We start from the raw sequence: 17,076 nt of genomic DNA, 5'->3' as shown, positions 1-17,076 counted from the left end.
AGAGCCCTAAAGACAGTGAGTAAGTATTCAAACTGCTGAGGGAAAATAACTGTCAACCAAGAATTCTTTACCAACTGAAATCTTATTTAAAATGCGTAAGAGTAAGAGCAGAAGACATTTTCAGACATACACAAAGACAGAAGGGAAAACTCAATTCTTAATCTATGGGAGAATTTAAAACAACTCTCTTGAAAACATCAAAACAGACAAAAGATACACGAAACAGACAAGAAAAATTAGTAAAGATATAGAAGATTTAAACAACAAATATATTGAAAAGCATGAATAAAAAATAAACATTCTTGTCAAGTACATATGGAACATTTATAAATATTGACCATATACTAGACCACATAGTACTAGTGCTATATGGCACAATTTGCCACAAATTCCAAAGAGTCAATATCATACCAATCATATCATATCATCACATTTTTTATCATAATGCACAAGAATTAGAAATCAATAATAAAAATTCTCACAAATCATAAAATGGTTGGAAACTGTAGAAATAAGTAAAATTGAAAAATAAAAATAGACATTCATATAAATAATTCATAAGTTAAAAATCATAATGGAAATTATAAGATATTTAGAAATGTATGACAAAAGTGCTATCAACTAAAACTTATGGGATATAGCTGAAAGAGTACTTAGAAGGAAATTTACAGCCTCTGAATGCAGTTTTGGAAAAATAACAAGAATGAAAATGATGATCTAAGGGTTTAAGTAGAAAAAAAATAATAAAAAGGAAGAATGTAGAAAAGTATAGAAGTAAGTGCTGAAATTAATGGAATATAAAACAAAGAAACCATATAGGTGATGAGTGAAACTAATTGTTTGAAAAGATAAAAACAGACAAATCTCTGGCAAGATTGATCAAGGGGGAAAAAAAGCACAATTAAGACTAGGAATGAAAAGAGGCCATGAAAAATCTGATACCAGTGAATTTTAAGACTTAGATAAAATTGGACACTTTCATAGAAAAATATAAATTACTGTGGGAAAACAGGCTTGGATGACAGTGATCTGATGGTAGAGACAGTGCTCAGGGACACAGTCTACTCCCCGCCCCCCCAATGAAAATGTGACCTTGCTGATTCTAAAGTATTTCAGTTACCAAAACTGAATCAAGAATAGAAAAATCTGACTATAACACAATGCTCATTCAAGAAATTGAACCTGTAATCAGAGATCTTTCCTCAAAAAAAAAAAAAAGCCCCAGGCACAGAGTTTTTAAGATGAGTTTTAGTCAGCTCAGGCTGCTGTAACAAAATATCATAGACGGGATGGCTTAAACAATAGACACTTATTTCTCACAGTTCTGGAGGGTGAAAGTCCAAGAGCAAGATGCCAGCATGGTCAGGTTCTTGTTTATTCTGAGCCTGGAGTTTCTCTCCCTGGCTTGTAGATGGCTGCCTTCTTACTGTATCCTCACTGGGTGATTGAGGGGGAGGGCAGTGGAAGGAGAGAAAGAGTACACACTAGCTCACTGGTCTCCTCTCAAAAGGGCACTAATCCCATCATGAGGACCCCACCCTCATGACCTCATCTAAACCTAATTACCTCCAAATATCATCACATTGGGGGGTATGAATTTTGGGGAAATAATAACATTCAGTTCATAACAATAATATATTGTATACAAGCTGTTTCAAAGAACAGAAAAAGAGGGAAAGCTGCCCGACTTATTTTATGAGGCTAGTATAACCTTGATACCAAAATTTAACATGGACTATACAAGAAAACAAATGCAGGTCAGTCTCAATTATATAAATGCAAAAATCCTAAATAAAATGGTAGTAATCAAATGTTTAAGAGCAAGGACTTTTAAAGACACATCATGTTTCTTGAATATGCATCAAAATGATAAAGGATGAGGGCACAGGTAAGGATATGGCTGGGACATATATAAAATTAGACTGTGAGCTGAAAATCATTGAATATGTTTAAAATTTCCATAATAAAAAATTATGTTTTTCTTTAAATGCATTATGGCCAATCAGTATTTACCCTAGGAGGATTCCTTTGTGAAACACTATAGGGTGTCCTATGTAAACTTCCTCTGCCTTCTCTGGAGAAATACAAAATTCTCACACTGCTTATATCTGAGTAGAGCTTTGCTTTTGGAGGGTTTGAAGAATAGGACCAGGGAGCAGCTGACATAAGGGTTTCTGTGAATACCTCTGTGCATTTGAGATCAGAGGCACCTAAAGAATCATGCAGTATAATAAAAGATTTATATACATATCAGAACCAGAGAAAATATACTTACAATGGGAAGATTAAGATGGCGGAAGTTACATACTGGTATTTTAGGGCAATTTTTATTATTATGAAAAGAACCTCTGATACCTGGACCAGGAAAATGTTTCTGTGCTGAACTGCCTAGTGACTTGACCCCTCAGCCTTGTGCATGGCCTACTTCTCAAAACCACTAAGATCTCTCTGGACCTTAACATTGATGAACATGATTAACTTTCTGTAAAAACAAACAAAACCTGGAAAAGCCACTTTGTGTCTGCCTTAATTTCAGGACAGGATTCCATGGCTCTGCAACTTGCATGACATTTTACAAAGGTAAGAGAAATTCAGTCCCCAGGTAAGCCAGTGAGTAAAGAAAACCCATCACAAAGTACAGGGGAAAAAATACACTCTTGAAATCACAACTGACTGCAGATATGGCATCCCAGAAATGAAATGCACCTCTATCAAGTAACCAACAATGATTTTAATCAGCCACAGATGTGTAGTTTAGTTGGGTTCTGAAGTCAACCTTCTAAACAACTCCACAATTACTTGGTCAGCCACTTGGCTTCCATAAACCTGTTTCTTCATCTGAAGAAATCTGAAAATGCGGATAAATATAGTTCCTACTCACAGACTGTTGTGAGGAATTAGTGAGATGAAGCATGGGTAGCACTTAGAACAGTACCTAATATATATAGTAAGTGCTAGAAAAATAATAATGACGTATAGCTATACCTTAGCCACCACTTTTATTGCCTCCTACTTCAAACTCTGACAACCAGGAAGATCTGGGGTCATTCATAAGTCAACAGATAACTGGCCACCAGGATTGAAGTCTCAAATTGTTCAGCTCTGTAGCATGCCTCTGAGCAAACGAGGTCCTCCCCATCCCATCTGTGGGCCAGACCCCTGGGAATCCTGGTTGGGACATGGAAGATAAAGAAGTGGCAGGGAATAGGTTCTAAATCTTGCTGTCTCAGATGAAGTCGTGTTTTATAAATCTAAAATCGTGGGCCATATGAAATTAGACTATACTTATGATTAAAAATCAGTTTACTTTTTTTAGACTGCACAGACATGGCTGGCAGCCCTGTCTTTGCATGGGCTTAGGGGTTTAAGGTGTGGAGTTGAGAACTCCTGCCCACTTGGGTCTCTAAAATAAATAGACTTGTCAGAGATCTAACATACTGACCCGTGATGGAAGCAGAAGTGAAGATCCTCAGGAGAATAGAGATCAGACCTCCAGGCTCAGAATAAACAAGCTCTCACTCATGGCCCTTGGGAAGAGCCAGAAGGCTCAGGTACATAGGTTTGTTGCTGATGACACACTCCATCCACTGGGTCTCCAGTCTACAATGGCCATGAATCAAGGCAGGCCCCTTCAGAATTCTCAGTTCTGAACTGAAATTTCTAAGTACCCAAGCCAGCTTTGACCCTTCACCTCTTTATTCAGTTCCTTCCTGGCCCCAAGATGACTTCCTCTTCTGGCTGGTACATGTAGGTTTAGTGGAAAGGGAGCTCACCCTCATGTGTGGTCTTGAACCACACTGGTTTTCCCTTATTGGTGCCTTGTCACTCTACCTCTATTTCTGGCTCAGTTTTTTTTTTTTTCTTAGCACATCCCTGGAAACTTCTCACATCCTGCTCACCTTGACCACACAGAGGCTGATGCTCCCTTTTCTCCTGCTTTCTCTAGCTCTGCACTGGTAACTTCCCCAGACTCTTCCAGCATACTGTAGAGTAGGAATGGAGAGAAGCCAGTTGTGAAATTCAAATCCCTGAATACCTGAGGAGAGCCTGAGCTGTGCTGTGTGTGGGGCACAGGTGCCTGCCAGCAGCCACCCATGTCTACAAGTGGTGGCTCAGTCACATCCTACATCCAAGGGGCAGAGCCAGTACTTACCAAGCATTTCCTGTGTGCTGGGCACCTTGATAAACTTACTCATCACAGTTCTATGGGCAGGTACTCTGAGTAGCTGCATTTAGCAGATGATGAACTGATGCTCGGGGAGGTAAATATGTTACCCAAGATGCCTCACTAGTGGAAGATCTTTACCTCAAAGCCAGGACTGCCTGATACTTGGCCACCATTTGTAACACCTTCCACTGTCAGAGAAGTGGGACTCTAGTCCTCAACCTAGACTTGACACCAATTATTTTAAATGTCTTCACTCTAGCATCTTCCCCACACACACTTTTTTTTTTAACAGAGATGTAGCCTCTGGACAGCATGTAATTCTTGCCTGTTCAGCTCTGAAGAAAGTATACAGAGACATCTTAATACAAGGAAAAGATGGTGCACGTCTGAAGTGTGATGAGTCAGGAAAGGAAGAAAAGCTGGCTGAAGTGAAGCTCCTTGTGGTCCATCTGACTGGGTCGTTCGAGGTCATCTCTGGACGCTTACTCAAAAGAAAAGGGCATTTTATGTCCCCTGAGTTATTGCAGTCCCAGTTTGATACTCTGGAGCCCCCATCAGCTCCAGAAAATTTCATCCAAATCAGTGTGGACAAAAATCTTTCAGAGATAATTGCTACAATTATGGAAACTCTAAAATGAAGTGAGAAGCATTTATATCCGTGGTCCAGAACACAACTGGGCATAACTCTGTCTCCCATCCCAAACCATGTTCCAGTATCCTTGTTGATACTGTATTCTAGATTCTTCTTAAGGTGAATAAACCATAATGTATTGAGATATGCTTGTTTGGGTGGATTTTTAGGAATCTGTGATACTCTTGTCATCATGCTCTGGCATATTCAGAGAAAAGGAGAGGAAACTTTGAAAGTGAAGCTTCAATTGAAGTTTAAATTCGTGTGACCCAATCAAATAATCAGAGGAAATTCTATAATCTACGGTGTAAACCATGACTTACTTAGAACACTCTTGATCATGCCTGTACTTGGACAAATAAGTGAAACTTGGCTATCCTTGGCATCCTCTGGAGATCGGTCTCAGGAGCAGAAAAGCGTACAAAATTGACCACTCACCATCAAGTCGTTACACCACACACCTCTTATTTCTCTCGCTCTTTGAGTCATTTCTTGGTAAATAAAAAGCACATGCAGTTCACAGATAAAAAATTTGCAAAGGTGGAACTTGAGTGAATGAAATGCATGACTCACTGATTCAGTCTGCCCCCACCTCATTTTAGAGACCCCTGTGAGACCAGGCTGTTATCAACCTGCCCACCTTCCTGCTGTAAAAGCTGTCAATGATGGACACTAGGCAGGCTAGGAAGGAACACCAGAGGAGCTGCTATGGCCGAAAACTGAAACAAAACTTTCCAATGGGCAGCTTTATGCCAGTGGCAGCGGGGTTGGGCGAGGCTGTGGGGAGGTTAGGGGCACTGGTGCATTGCTGGCATGCAGCTTACCAGGTACCAGCAGGGAAAGCTGCAATCTGGCCAGCATGGGTTGGGTTTGAGCCCTTCCCTGATGGGGCTCCAGGAAGAAGCTTCCTTATCCCTCTATCCTAACCAGGGCCACAAGACCCAGCCACTTTGCAGGGCCACTGGTTGGTTCTGGCCAAAAAGTGAGTTTTGGAACCAATTACCTGTTTTCTTTCACAAGGATATGCATTTCTTTGTCTCAGGAACCACAAATAGAATGTGTGCGTGGGGTGCCAATGGAATGAAAGGGCCCTTCTGGGTGGACGGAACTTGCCTAAGAAAATGTGGAGAGAATGAGGAAGGTGATGGAGGAGGAAGACGTGGAGCTCACCTTCTCCTCACAGATATATCAAAAATACATCTACATGTGGAACAACTCCTACAGAACACCTACTGAACACTGGCAGAAGACCTCAGACTTCCAGAAAGGCAAGAAAATCTCCACGTAACTGGGGTCTTGGTTCTATGGCCAGGGGTCGAGCCTGAGCTTCTGAGGTAGGAAGAGCCGAGAGCAGGATGCTGGACCACCAGAGAACTCCCGGCCCCAGGGAATATCAGTTGGGGAGAGCCCTCCCAGAAGTCTCCATCTTAACACCAAAACCTAGCTCCACTGAACGGACAGCAAGCTCCAGTGCTGGACGCCTCACGCTAAACAACTAGCAAGACAGGAACACAACCCCACCCATTAGCAGAGAGGCTGCCTAAAATCATACTAAGTTCACAGACACCCCAAAACACACCAACTGATGTGGCCTTGCCCATCAGAGGGACAAGATCCAACTCCACCCACCAGAACGCAAGCACAAGTCCCCTCCACAAGGAAACCTACACAAGCCACTGGACCAACCTCACCCACTGTGAGTGGACTTACCAGAAGCAAGAGGAACTATGACCCTGCAGCCTGCGGCAAGGAGACCCCCCAAAAGTAAGTTAAACAGAATGAGAAGACAGAGAAATATGTTGCAGACGAAGGAGCAAGGTAAAAACCCACAAGACCAAATAAATGAAGAGGAAATAGGCAATCTACCTGAAAAAGAATTCAGACTAATGATAGTAAAGATGATCCAAAATCTTGGAAATAGAATGAAGAAAATACAAAAAAAAACAAACGTTTAACAAGGACCTAGAAGGACTAAAGAACAAACAGTAATGAACAACACAATAACTGAAATTAAAAATACACTAGAAGGAATCAATAGCAGAAACACTGAGGCAGAAGAACAGATAAGTGAGCTGCAAGATAGATAGAATGGTGGAAATAACTGCCACAGAGCAGAATTAAGAAAAAAGAATGAAAAGAATTGAGGACAGTCTCAGAGACCTCTGGGACAACATTAAATGCACCAACATTCGAATTATAGAGGTCCCAGAAGAAGAAGAGAAAGAGAAAGGGTCTGAGAAAATATTTGAAGAGATTATAGTCAAAAACTTCCCTAACATGGGAAAGGAAATAGTCAATCAAGTCCAGGAAGCACAGAGAGTCCCATACAGGAGAAACACACCGAGACACATATTAATCATACTAACAGAAATTAAATTCAAAGAAAAAATATTAAAAGCAGCAACAAATAACATACAAGGGAATCCCCATAAGGTTATCAGCTGATTATTCAACAGAAACTCTGCAGGCCAGAAGGCAATGGAAGGATATATTTAAATTGATGAAAGGGGAAAACCTACAACCAAGATTACTCTACCCAGCAAAGATCTCATTCAGATTTGATGGAGAAATCAAAAGCTTTACAGACAAGCAAAAGCTAAGAGAATTCAGCACCACAAAACCAGCTCTACAACAAACGCTAAAGGAACTTCTCTAAGTGGGAAACACAAGAGAAGACAAGGACCTGCAAAAACAAACCCAAAACAATTAAGAAAATGGTAATAGGTACATTCATATGGATAATTACCTTAAATATAAATGGATTAAATGCTCCAACCAAAAGACACAGACTGGCTGGATGGATATAAAAACAAGACCCGTATATATGCTGTCTATAAGAGACCCACTTCAGACTTAGGGACACATACAGACTGAAAGTGAGGGGATGGAAAAAGATATTCCATGCAAATGTAAATCAAAAGAAAGCTGGAGTAGCAATACTCCTATCAGATAAAATAGACTTTAAAATAAAGAATTTTACAGGAGACAAGGAAGGGGACTCCCCTGGTGGCGCAGTGGTTAAGAATCTGCCTGCCAATGCAGGCAACACAGGTTCAAGCCCTGGTCCAGGAGGATTTCACATGCCGCGGAGCAACTAAGCTCGTGTGCCACAACTACTGAGCCTGCGCTCTAGAAACCGTGAGCCACAACTACTGAGCCCACGTGCCACAGCTACTGAAGCCTGTGGGCCTAGAGCCTGTGCTCCGCAACAAGAGAAGCCACCGCAATGAGAAGCCCGCACACCGCAAAGAAGAGTAGCCCCCACTCGCCGCAACTAGAGAAAAGCCCATGCACAGCAACGAAGACCCAACTCAGCCATAAAGAAAGAAAGAAAGAAAGAATAAAAATAAAATGCTCCCAGTCTTTAAAAAAAAAAAAAGAGAGACAAGGAAGGACACTACATAATGATCAAGGGATCAATAAAAGAAGAAGATATAACAATTATAAATATGCACCCAACATAGGAGCACCTCAATACATAAGGCAAATGCTAACAGCCATAAAAGGGGAAATCGACAGTAACACGATAATAGTGGGGGACTTTAACACCTCACTTACACCAATGGACAGAGCATCCAGACAGAAAGTTAATAAGGAAACACAGCTTGAAATGACACAGTAGACCAGATAGATTTAATTGATATTTATAGGACATTCCACCCAAAAGTGGCAGAATACACTTTCTTCTCAAGTGCACATGGGACATTCTCCAGGATAGATCACATCTTGGGTCACAAATCAAGCCTCGATAAATTTAAGAAAATTGAAATCATTTCAAGCATCTTTTCTGACCACAGTGCTATGAGATTAGAAATCAATTACAGAGAAAAAAACTAAAAAATACAAACACATGGAGGATAAACAATACACTATTAGGTAACCAAGAGATCACTGAAGAAATCAAAGAGAAAATCAAAAAACAACTAGAGACAAATGATGATGAAAACACGACGATCCAAAACCTTTGGGATGCAGCAAAAGCAGTTCTAAGAGGGAAGTTTATAGCTATACAAGCCTACCTCAAGAAACAAGAAAAATCTCAAATAAACAATCTAACCTTACACCTAAAGGAACTAGAGAAAGAAGAACAAACAAAACCCAAAGTTAGCAGAAGGAAAGAAATCATAAAGATCAGAGCAGAAATAAATGAAATAAAAACAAAGAAAACTAAAAGCTAAACAAAATTGATAAACCTTTAGCCAGACTCATCAAGAAAAAGAGGGAGAGGACTCAAATCAACAAAATTAGAAATGAAAAAGGAGAAGTTACAGTGGACACTGCAGAAATACAAAGGATCATAAGAGACTACTACAAGCAACTATATGCCAATAAATTGGACAACCTGAAGAAATGGACAAATTCTTAGAAACCTATAACCTTCCAAGACTGAACCAGGAAGAAATAGAAAATATAATTACCAATCACATGTAATGAAATTGAAACTGTAATTTAAAATCTTCCAACAAACGAAAGTCCAGGACCAGATGGCTTCACAGGCAAATTCTATCAAACATTTAGAGAAGAGCTAACACTCATCCTTCTCAAACTCTTCCAAAAAATTGCAGAGGAAGGAACACTCCCAAGCTCATTCTATGAGGCCACCATCACCCTGATACCAAAACCAGACAAAGACACTACAAAAAAAGAAAATTACAGACCAATATCACTGATGAATATAGATGCAAAAATCCTCAACAAAATACTAGCAAACAGAATCCAACAACACATTAAAAGGATCATACAACATGATCAAGTGGGATTTATCCCAGGGATGCAAGGATTCTTCAATATACACAAATCAATCAATGTGATACACCATATTAACAAATTGAAGAATAAAAACCATATGATCATCTCAGTAGATGCAGAAAAAGCTTTTGACAAAATTCAACACCCATTTATGAGAAAAGCTCTCCAGAAAATGGGCATAGAGGAACCTAACTCAATATAATAAAGGCCATATATGAAAAACCAACAGCAAACATTACTCTCAATGGTGAAAAACTGAAAGCACTTCCTCTAAGATCAGGAAGAAGACAAGGATGTCCACTCTCACCACTATTATTCAACATAGTTTTGTAAGTCCTAGCCACAGCAATCAGAGAAGAAAAAGAAATAAAAAGAATACAAATTGTAAAAGAAGTAAAACCGTCACTGTTTGTAGATGACATCATACCATACATAAAAATTCCTAAGGATGCCACCAGAAAACTACTAGAGCTAAATCAATGAATTTGGTAAAGTTTCAAGGTACAAAATGAATGCACAGAAATCTCTTGCATGCCTATACACTAACAATGAAAAAACTGAAAGAGAAATTAAGGAAACAATCCCATTCACCATTGCAACAAAAAGAATAAACTACCTAGGAATAAACCTACCTAAGGAGGTAAAAGACCTGTACTCAGAAATCTACAGGACACTGATGAAAGAAATCAAAGATGACACAAAAAGATGAAGAGATATACCATGTTCTTGGATTGGAAGAATCAATATTGTGAAAATGACTATACTACCTAAAGCAATCTACAGATTCAATACAATCCCTATCAAATTACCATTGGCATTTTTCACAGAACTAGAACAAAAAATCTTAAAATTTGTATGGAGACACAAAAGACCCCGAATAGCCAAAGCAATCTTGAAAAAGAAAAATGGAGCTGGAAGAAGTCAGGCTCCCTGACTTCACACTATACTACAAAGCTACAGTAATCAAGACAATATGGTACTGGCACAAAAACAGAAATACAGATCAATGGTACAGGATAGAAGGCCCAGAGTTAAACCCACACATCTATGGTCACCTTATGTTTGATAAAGGAGGCAAGAATATACAATGGAGAAAAGACAGCCTCTTCAATAAGTGGTGCTGGGAAAACTGGACAGCTACATGTAAAAGAATGAAATTAGAACACTCCCTAACACCATACACAAAAATAAACTCAAAATGGATTAAAGACATAAATGTAAGACTGGACACTATAAAACTCTTAGAGGAAAACACAGGAAAAAACAGTCTTTGATGTAAATCATAGCAAGATCTTGACCCACCTTCTAGAGTAATGAAAATAAAAATAAACAAATGGGACCTAATGAAACTTAAAAGTTTTTGCACAGCAAAGGAAACCATAAACAAGACAAAAAGTCAACCCTCAGAATGGGAGAAAATATTTGCAAACAATGCAATGGACAAGAGATTAATCTCCAAAATATACAAACAGCTCATGGAGCTCAGTATCAAAAAAACAAACAACCCAGTCAAAAAATGGGCCAAAGACCTAAATAGACATTTCTCCAAATAAGACACACAGATGGTCAACAAACACATTAAAAGCTGCTCAACATCACTAATTATTAGAGAAATGCAAATCAAAACTACAGTGAGGTATCACCTCACACCGGTCAGAATGGCCATCTTCAAAAAATCTACAAACAATAAATGCAGGAGTGGGTGTGAAGAAAAGGGAACCCTCTTGCACTGTTGGTGGGAATGTAAACTGATATAGGCACTACTGAGAACAGTATGGAGGTTCCTTAAAAAACTAAAAGTAGACTTACCATATGAACCAGCAGTCCCACTACTGGGCATATACCCGAGAAAACCATAATTCAAAAAGACACATGCACCCCAGTGTTCATTGCAGCACTATTTACAATAGCCAGGTCATGGAAGCAACCTAAATGTCCATCGACAGATGAATGGATAAAGAAGATGTGGTACATATGTACAATGGAATATTACTCAGCCATAAAAAGGAACGAAATTGGGTCATTTGTAGAGACGTGGATGGACCTAGAGACTGTCATACAGAGTGAAGTAAGTCAGAAAGAGAAAAACAGATATTGTATATTAATGCATATATGTGAAATCTAGAAAAATGGTACAGATGAACCGGTTTGCAAGGCAGAAATAGAGACACAGACATAGAGAACAAACGTATGGACACCAATGGGGGGAAGGGGGGGTGGGATGAATTGGGAGATTGGGATTGACATATATACACTAATATGTGTAAAATAGATAACTAATGAGAACCTGCTGTATATCATAGGGAACTCTACTTAATGCTCTGTGGTGACCTAAATGGGAAGGAAATCCAAAAAAAAGAGGGGATATATGTATACATATAGCTGATTCACTTCACTGTACAGCAGAAACACAACATTGTGAAGCAACTATACCCAATTTAAAAAAAATTGTGGAGCCCTGGATTTTTGTCGCTGCCGGACTATTTGGGGCACCTCCTGTTTGGTTTACATCAACATTCATGTTCAGGATCTAGGCCCTTAAGTTGTCTAGGCAATATACTCTGGCTGGACGAGAGTCACCCCTAGGTGTAGAGAAAGGACTCAGTCATTTCAGTGTACTCAGTGAGTAAGTACTGGGTACTGTGATGGGCACTCTGGAGGGTTTAAGGACCCGCAACACAAAGCTCTGGCTCTCAGGGGGCCTAAGTTGGGGTGGAAAGATAGGGCATCTCATATCCTCTGGTACCAGCTAGAGTTCTCAGTGAAGGCAGTTCTTCACAAGAATTTTCAAATATCCTGCTGGACTTTCATGTAGGACCAAATGAAAAAGAGTGTTTATAATTATAGGAGCATTGAATCTAACTCTATTTTATACATAAATTAAAGCTTTGTGGGTTTTTTTGCAGTTTTAATATACACTGGAATTTCCAAGAATGCAATAAAGGGACAATTGGATTCTATTTTATTTTTAACTTTACCAAGAATTGTTTACCATTTCAGAAAATCACAGTGAACTTCTGTCAAATACAACAACCTACATCCACCTGCATTTGTAATTTTTCTTTCTCAGTGATCCGATGGCAGAGCATCAGACTAACTCTATTGTGCTCATCTAGTGTAGCCATGTCCAAGCATCACATATTGAAACCCATCCGTTTATTACATGTTACTTTCCTTTTTTTCTCCTTTCAGAGTTAATGTATCATATTATTTGCTTAGGTAAGTTTTATTCGGAGTTACTTTCACTTCATGATGGTAAAGGGGGCATTAGAAAATAGTTATTTAAAAAACAAACAGGAAAAGGAGTCTGGTGGGGCTGAGAATCAGGGCTCTAATCTTCCCAAGAATGGCCGCAGGGAGGCCGAGGTGTGGACCGGTACTGCCCTCTGGTGGCCGTGGGGGACATAGCAAGCACAAACTGCTCTCCCACCCCTGAGAATCCCTCTGTCTCTGAGGGTCAGTTCCTGGGTCAGGGGCGGTGGAATGCTGCTCACCCAGCCCTGACCACACCCCTGCCCAGCCACTAAGACCTGGGAGGAAGGTGCAGGCGGGAAAACGTTTGCACTGGTTCAAAAACAGAAGCCAACCAAAGAGTTCCTCAATCCTGCAAATACCACTTACCACCCCCTCTGGCAGCACTCCCTCCACTTTGCCTCTCTCCATTCCCCACCACTGGAGGAAGTTCAGGTTAAACATTTTCCTCTCCTATAAAATGGGGTCACCACCTGCCTCATAAGGTTGTAGGAACTGATATAACACATGTGATATAACACATGCAAAGTGCTGAGGCCAAAACCATGGAAAATGGAAAATCCATGCCTTATCTAAAAAGGGCAGCCACTACTCATTGCCAGATGATGAGGAACACCCTGCATTAAACAAGTTGGGTTTATTGCTCACAGCATAAGGGAGAACACACACCTTAGAATCGTGAGGGGAAATCTCTGTAGGATGCTACAAAGGACTTGTGATTTGGACAAGTTAGGTGATTTGGGGGAGGGTTCAAAGAAGCAGGGCTCTCTCTAAATGGATGCTGTGAGGAAGTGCTGGATTATTGGCTGTCTATCTCAGTAATGTGAGAGGCATGAAGTGAGGCTAAAACTATCATTCTTAAAGAAGTACATTAGCCAGGACAGGGAGACAGAATATTTAGTCTTTTTTTTTTCTGGGCCGTGCCATGCGGCTTGTGGGATCTTAGTTCCCCGGCCAGGGATTGAACCCAGGCCCTTGGCAGTGAAAAGCGCAGAGTGCTAACCACTGGACCGCCAAGGAATTCCCAATATTTGGTCATTTTTGTGGTTTGGACAATGTTCATGTTTTTCTCTGTGTTCAGGCAGAATTACAGAATGGTCTTTTGTCTTGACCATGGTCATGGAGCAGTACTGTAGGTGTTCTGTGAAATTGTCTATTTTTAGCAGAACAGAGAGGCCTACCTTTTAGTACTAGGCCAGCTCCTGGATGACAGGCACTGCTTTTCCTTCATCATCAGAGATCCTTGTCATTAAGGTTTTTTAGGCCTTGATTTGAAATAGTTGAGGACATATCATTTATAACATTTATCTTTACAATAAGCAAAGAGCTTAGAGGGTTTAACTTGAACTTCCCTTCTCAAGAAATGAGAACTTGGTAGGTTTTCCACCTTCAGTAAGGGCAAGATTGTGGTAGTTGGTTATACCCTGAGGTCAGAGGGTTGAATGACAGGGAGCTAGTGGATTAATCTCCCAGGACACATACCTTCCCCTTCCATAACTAGGGCTCCAGTGGTTAGGGTATGCAGAGCTGGAAGACCTTGAGAAGTTCTCTCATCCCACCTAGCAGACACATTTGTCCAGGGAACACCCAGGGCCTCTAAAAATTGTCTGTCCCCAATTTAGCATGTATCAATATTTCATTCCTTTCTATTGCTAAATAGTATTCTCATTGTATGTATATACCACATTTTATTTATCCATTCATCAGTTCACAGATATTTGGGTCAAATGCTAACTAACTCCATGGTTTAACCTTTTAAGAAACGGAACTCTCTTCCAAGTAGTAGCTGCACCATTTTACATTCTCACCAGCAATCCTAGTCAACATATGTTATTCTCTGTCTTCGTGATTATAGCCATCCTAATGGGATATGAAGTGGCATCTCATTAAAGTTTTGATTTGCATGTCACTAATCTTTTCATGTGCTTATTGGCCATTTGCTTATCTTCTTTGCAGAGATGTCTGTTCTAATCCTTTGTCCATTTTTTAATTGGATTGTCTTTTTTATTGAGTTTTAAGAGTTCTTTCTATAACCTGGATACTAGATTCTTATCAAATATACGATCTGCAAATATTTTCACCCATTCCGTGGGTTGTCTTTTTCACTTGATCAACTTTTTCTAACCTTAATTAAAAAAAAAACTTTATTGCTAAAAATGCTAACCATCATCTGAGCCCTCAGCGAGCTGTAATCTTTTTGCAGTAGTAACATCACAGATCACTGATCACCAGAACACATATAATAATAATGAAAAAGTTTGAGATATTGTGAGGATTAGCAAAATGTGACACAGAGACATGAAGGGAGCAAATGCTGTTGGAAAAACGACCTTGATGGACTTGACGCAGGGTTGCCACAAACCTTCAATTTGTTAAAAAAGCAATAAAGTGAAGCACAATAAAACGAGGTCTGCCTCCACTGCACAGCAACTGTGAACCATGTGGCAGGCAGTGGAGCTCCAAGTGGGGACAGTGCTCATCCCTTGCCCTCAAGTCTCTTGGGGGAGGTGGCACAGGGCTGCTATATAGGATGTAGGTGCTGACTCAAGGGACAGAACATGCAGCGGGACCCGAGCGGGGGACACCTCACAAGGAGATGAGAGGCGACCAGGGAAGGTTGCCCAGAGATGCTGACCCTGAAGCTGATTCTTAAAGAACGAGTCAGAGTTTGCCAGACACAAAAGAGTCAAGTGGAAACAAAGAGTCGTGATGTGTCCAAGAAGTGGCCTGTAAGTAGTTTAATGAGCCTGCGACACAGCGTGTATGCGGGGGCTTCTGGGAAGTGAGGGAGCTGGGGCCGGATTAACGAAGTGCTTGGACATCAGGTCAAGAAGTCTGGATTTCATCCTGTAGACAATGGGAAGTGAGTGAAAGATCGTCCTTAGGGAAGCGATGTGATCAAATGTGCATTTTAGGCAAGTCCAATGAGAAGTGTTTGAGTTTCACCTTATAAAAAGCTTCTAGATGCCCTTCACACTTACATAGCTGCCATGTATTAATCCCCTACTGTGTGCCTAGGCATGCCCAAATATCTTTTTTTTTTTTCCCTATACTCTTTATCCCTTTCTCTCTACTGGCTCTTAGTCTGCCTCATCCCATGCCAAGTTTGTAAACAATGTTATAAATAAAATAATGATACTAAGACATTAAGGTGAGAATATTGCCATCGCTGTAGTGAAGCCAGGCAACCTTGGAAAGAGCCGTTTCAGTTGAGGGACAGGAGCAGTGGTCAGGAATTGACTGGCACGTCAGGAAGGTGAAGTGGGGGATAGAGATGCTCTGTCTGGGAACCTTACAGTGAAAGGAAGGAGTTAAGCACAGAAGGTTGTAAGAAGTATGTGATCTCCAAGGGAGCCTGGGAGGAGAGAGAGAGCCTGAAGGCACGAGAAAGTTGGTGTGTGGATTTTGTTTCAAGAGGGGAAAGAGGAGGTAGAGGAGGGATGGATGGAAAGGTCTTTTCCACTGTCAATGGAGGATGACGGAAGGCTGAACGTAGATTGTCTGTGGCGTGTGGGAAGTTGGGGAAGGCTTACTTTACTGCCTGCCTTCGATTTTTCCAGTGAAGATCTACTGAGAATGGAGAAGAGGCTGATGAGAAAGGAATCTGAAGGGAATGGGCAAGGTTTGAAGGAGTGTTTGTGTGGGAAGGAGTGGGACATGTTGAGAAGGATGATCACCAACGCCCTGTGGGAGCCCAGCGAGGTTGGGGACCACAGGCAGGATGGGGCCCCACACAGCGAGGCTGGGAAACTTCCTTCAGCATCATCAGCAGACCGGCGTGGGAACAGAGAAGGTCTGAGTGGAGGCTGAGGTTTGGTTGTGTGGGTCAGAGGAGATGAAGGGTGTGAGAAAAGTATGGGGACGTGATAGATAACAGCATCCAGTCTGTTTAGGAAGAGATGCTTAACAGGGAGGGGACTGGAAGACAAGAGATAGTCAGAGGAGGCGACTGTGAGAACTGAAAGGTTGTGATCAGAAGTGAGGACGTAAGAAAGCTGACCATTTCAGACCCAGAGCAACAGGTGGGCTCAAATCCAAGGGATGGCTGTTAATGTGGGTAGAGAGCTGACTTGATCAACTTTTAAGCACAAAAATTTTTAAGTTTGATGAAGTCCAACTTATTTATCATTGGCTGCTTGTACTTTTGGTGTCGTATCTAAGAAACCACTGCCTAGACCAAGGTCACAAAGATTCACACTACGTTTTCTTCTAGCTTCTAAGAGTTTTACAGTTTTAGCTAACTTTTATGTCTTAGAAACATTCAGAGTTAGTTTTT

General features: G+C 40.7%; 1 protein-coding gene across 8 annotated transcripts in view; it reads left to right on the top strand.

Moving 5' to 3' along the window:
• Positions 1 to 17,076, top strand: part of IDNK (IDNK gluconokinase) — a 60,920-nt gene that overhangs the window by 14,498 nt on the left and 29,346 nt on the right. For 6 of the 8 annotated variants that reach the window (XM_059924543.1, XM_059924536.1, XM_059924541.1 and 3 more), the window contains 2 exons: positions 2,537 to 2,580; positions 4,461 to 4,944. In XM_059924543.1, coding sequence (XP_059780526.1) covers positions 2,537 to 2,580; positions 4,461 to 4,806 — 390 coding nt within the window. In that variant the 3' untranslated portion in view covers positions 4,807 to 4,944. Of the gene's footprint in view, positions 1 to 2,536; positions 2,581 to 4,460; positions 4,945 to 17,076 lie in introns of those variants that run through there. The other 2 variants (XR_009503629.1, XM_059924542.1) reach the window with 1 other exon arrangement.

This window comes from Balaenoptera ricei, chromosome 6, assembly GCF_028023285.1.
Source record: "Balaenoptera ricei isolate mBalRic1 chromosome 6, mBalRic1.hap2, whole genome shotgun sequence".
In the NCBI taxonomy this organism is placed as follows: Eukaryota; Metazoa; Chordata; class Mammalia; order Artiodactyla; family Balaenopteridae; genus Balaenoptera; species Balaenoptera ricei.
This window is presented reverse-complemented; position numbering and strand designations above follow the sequence as displayed.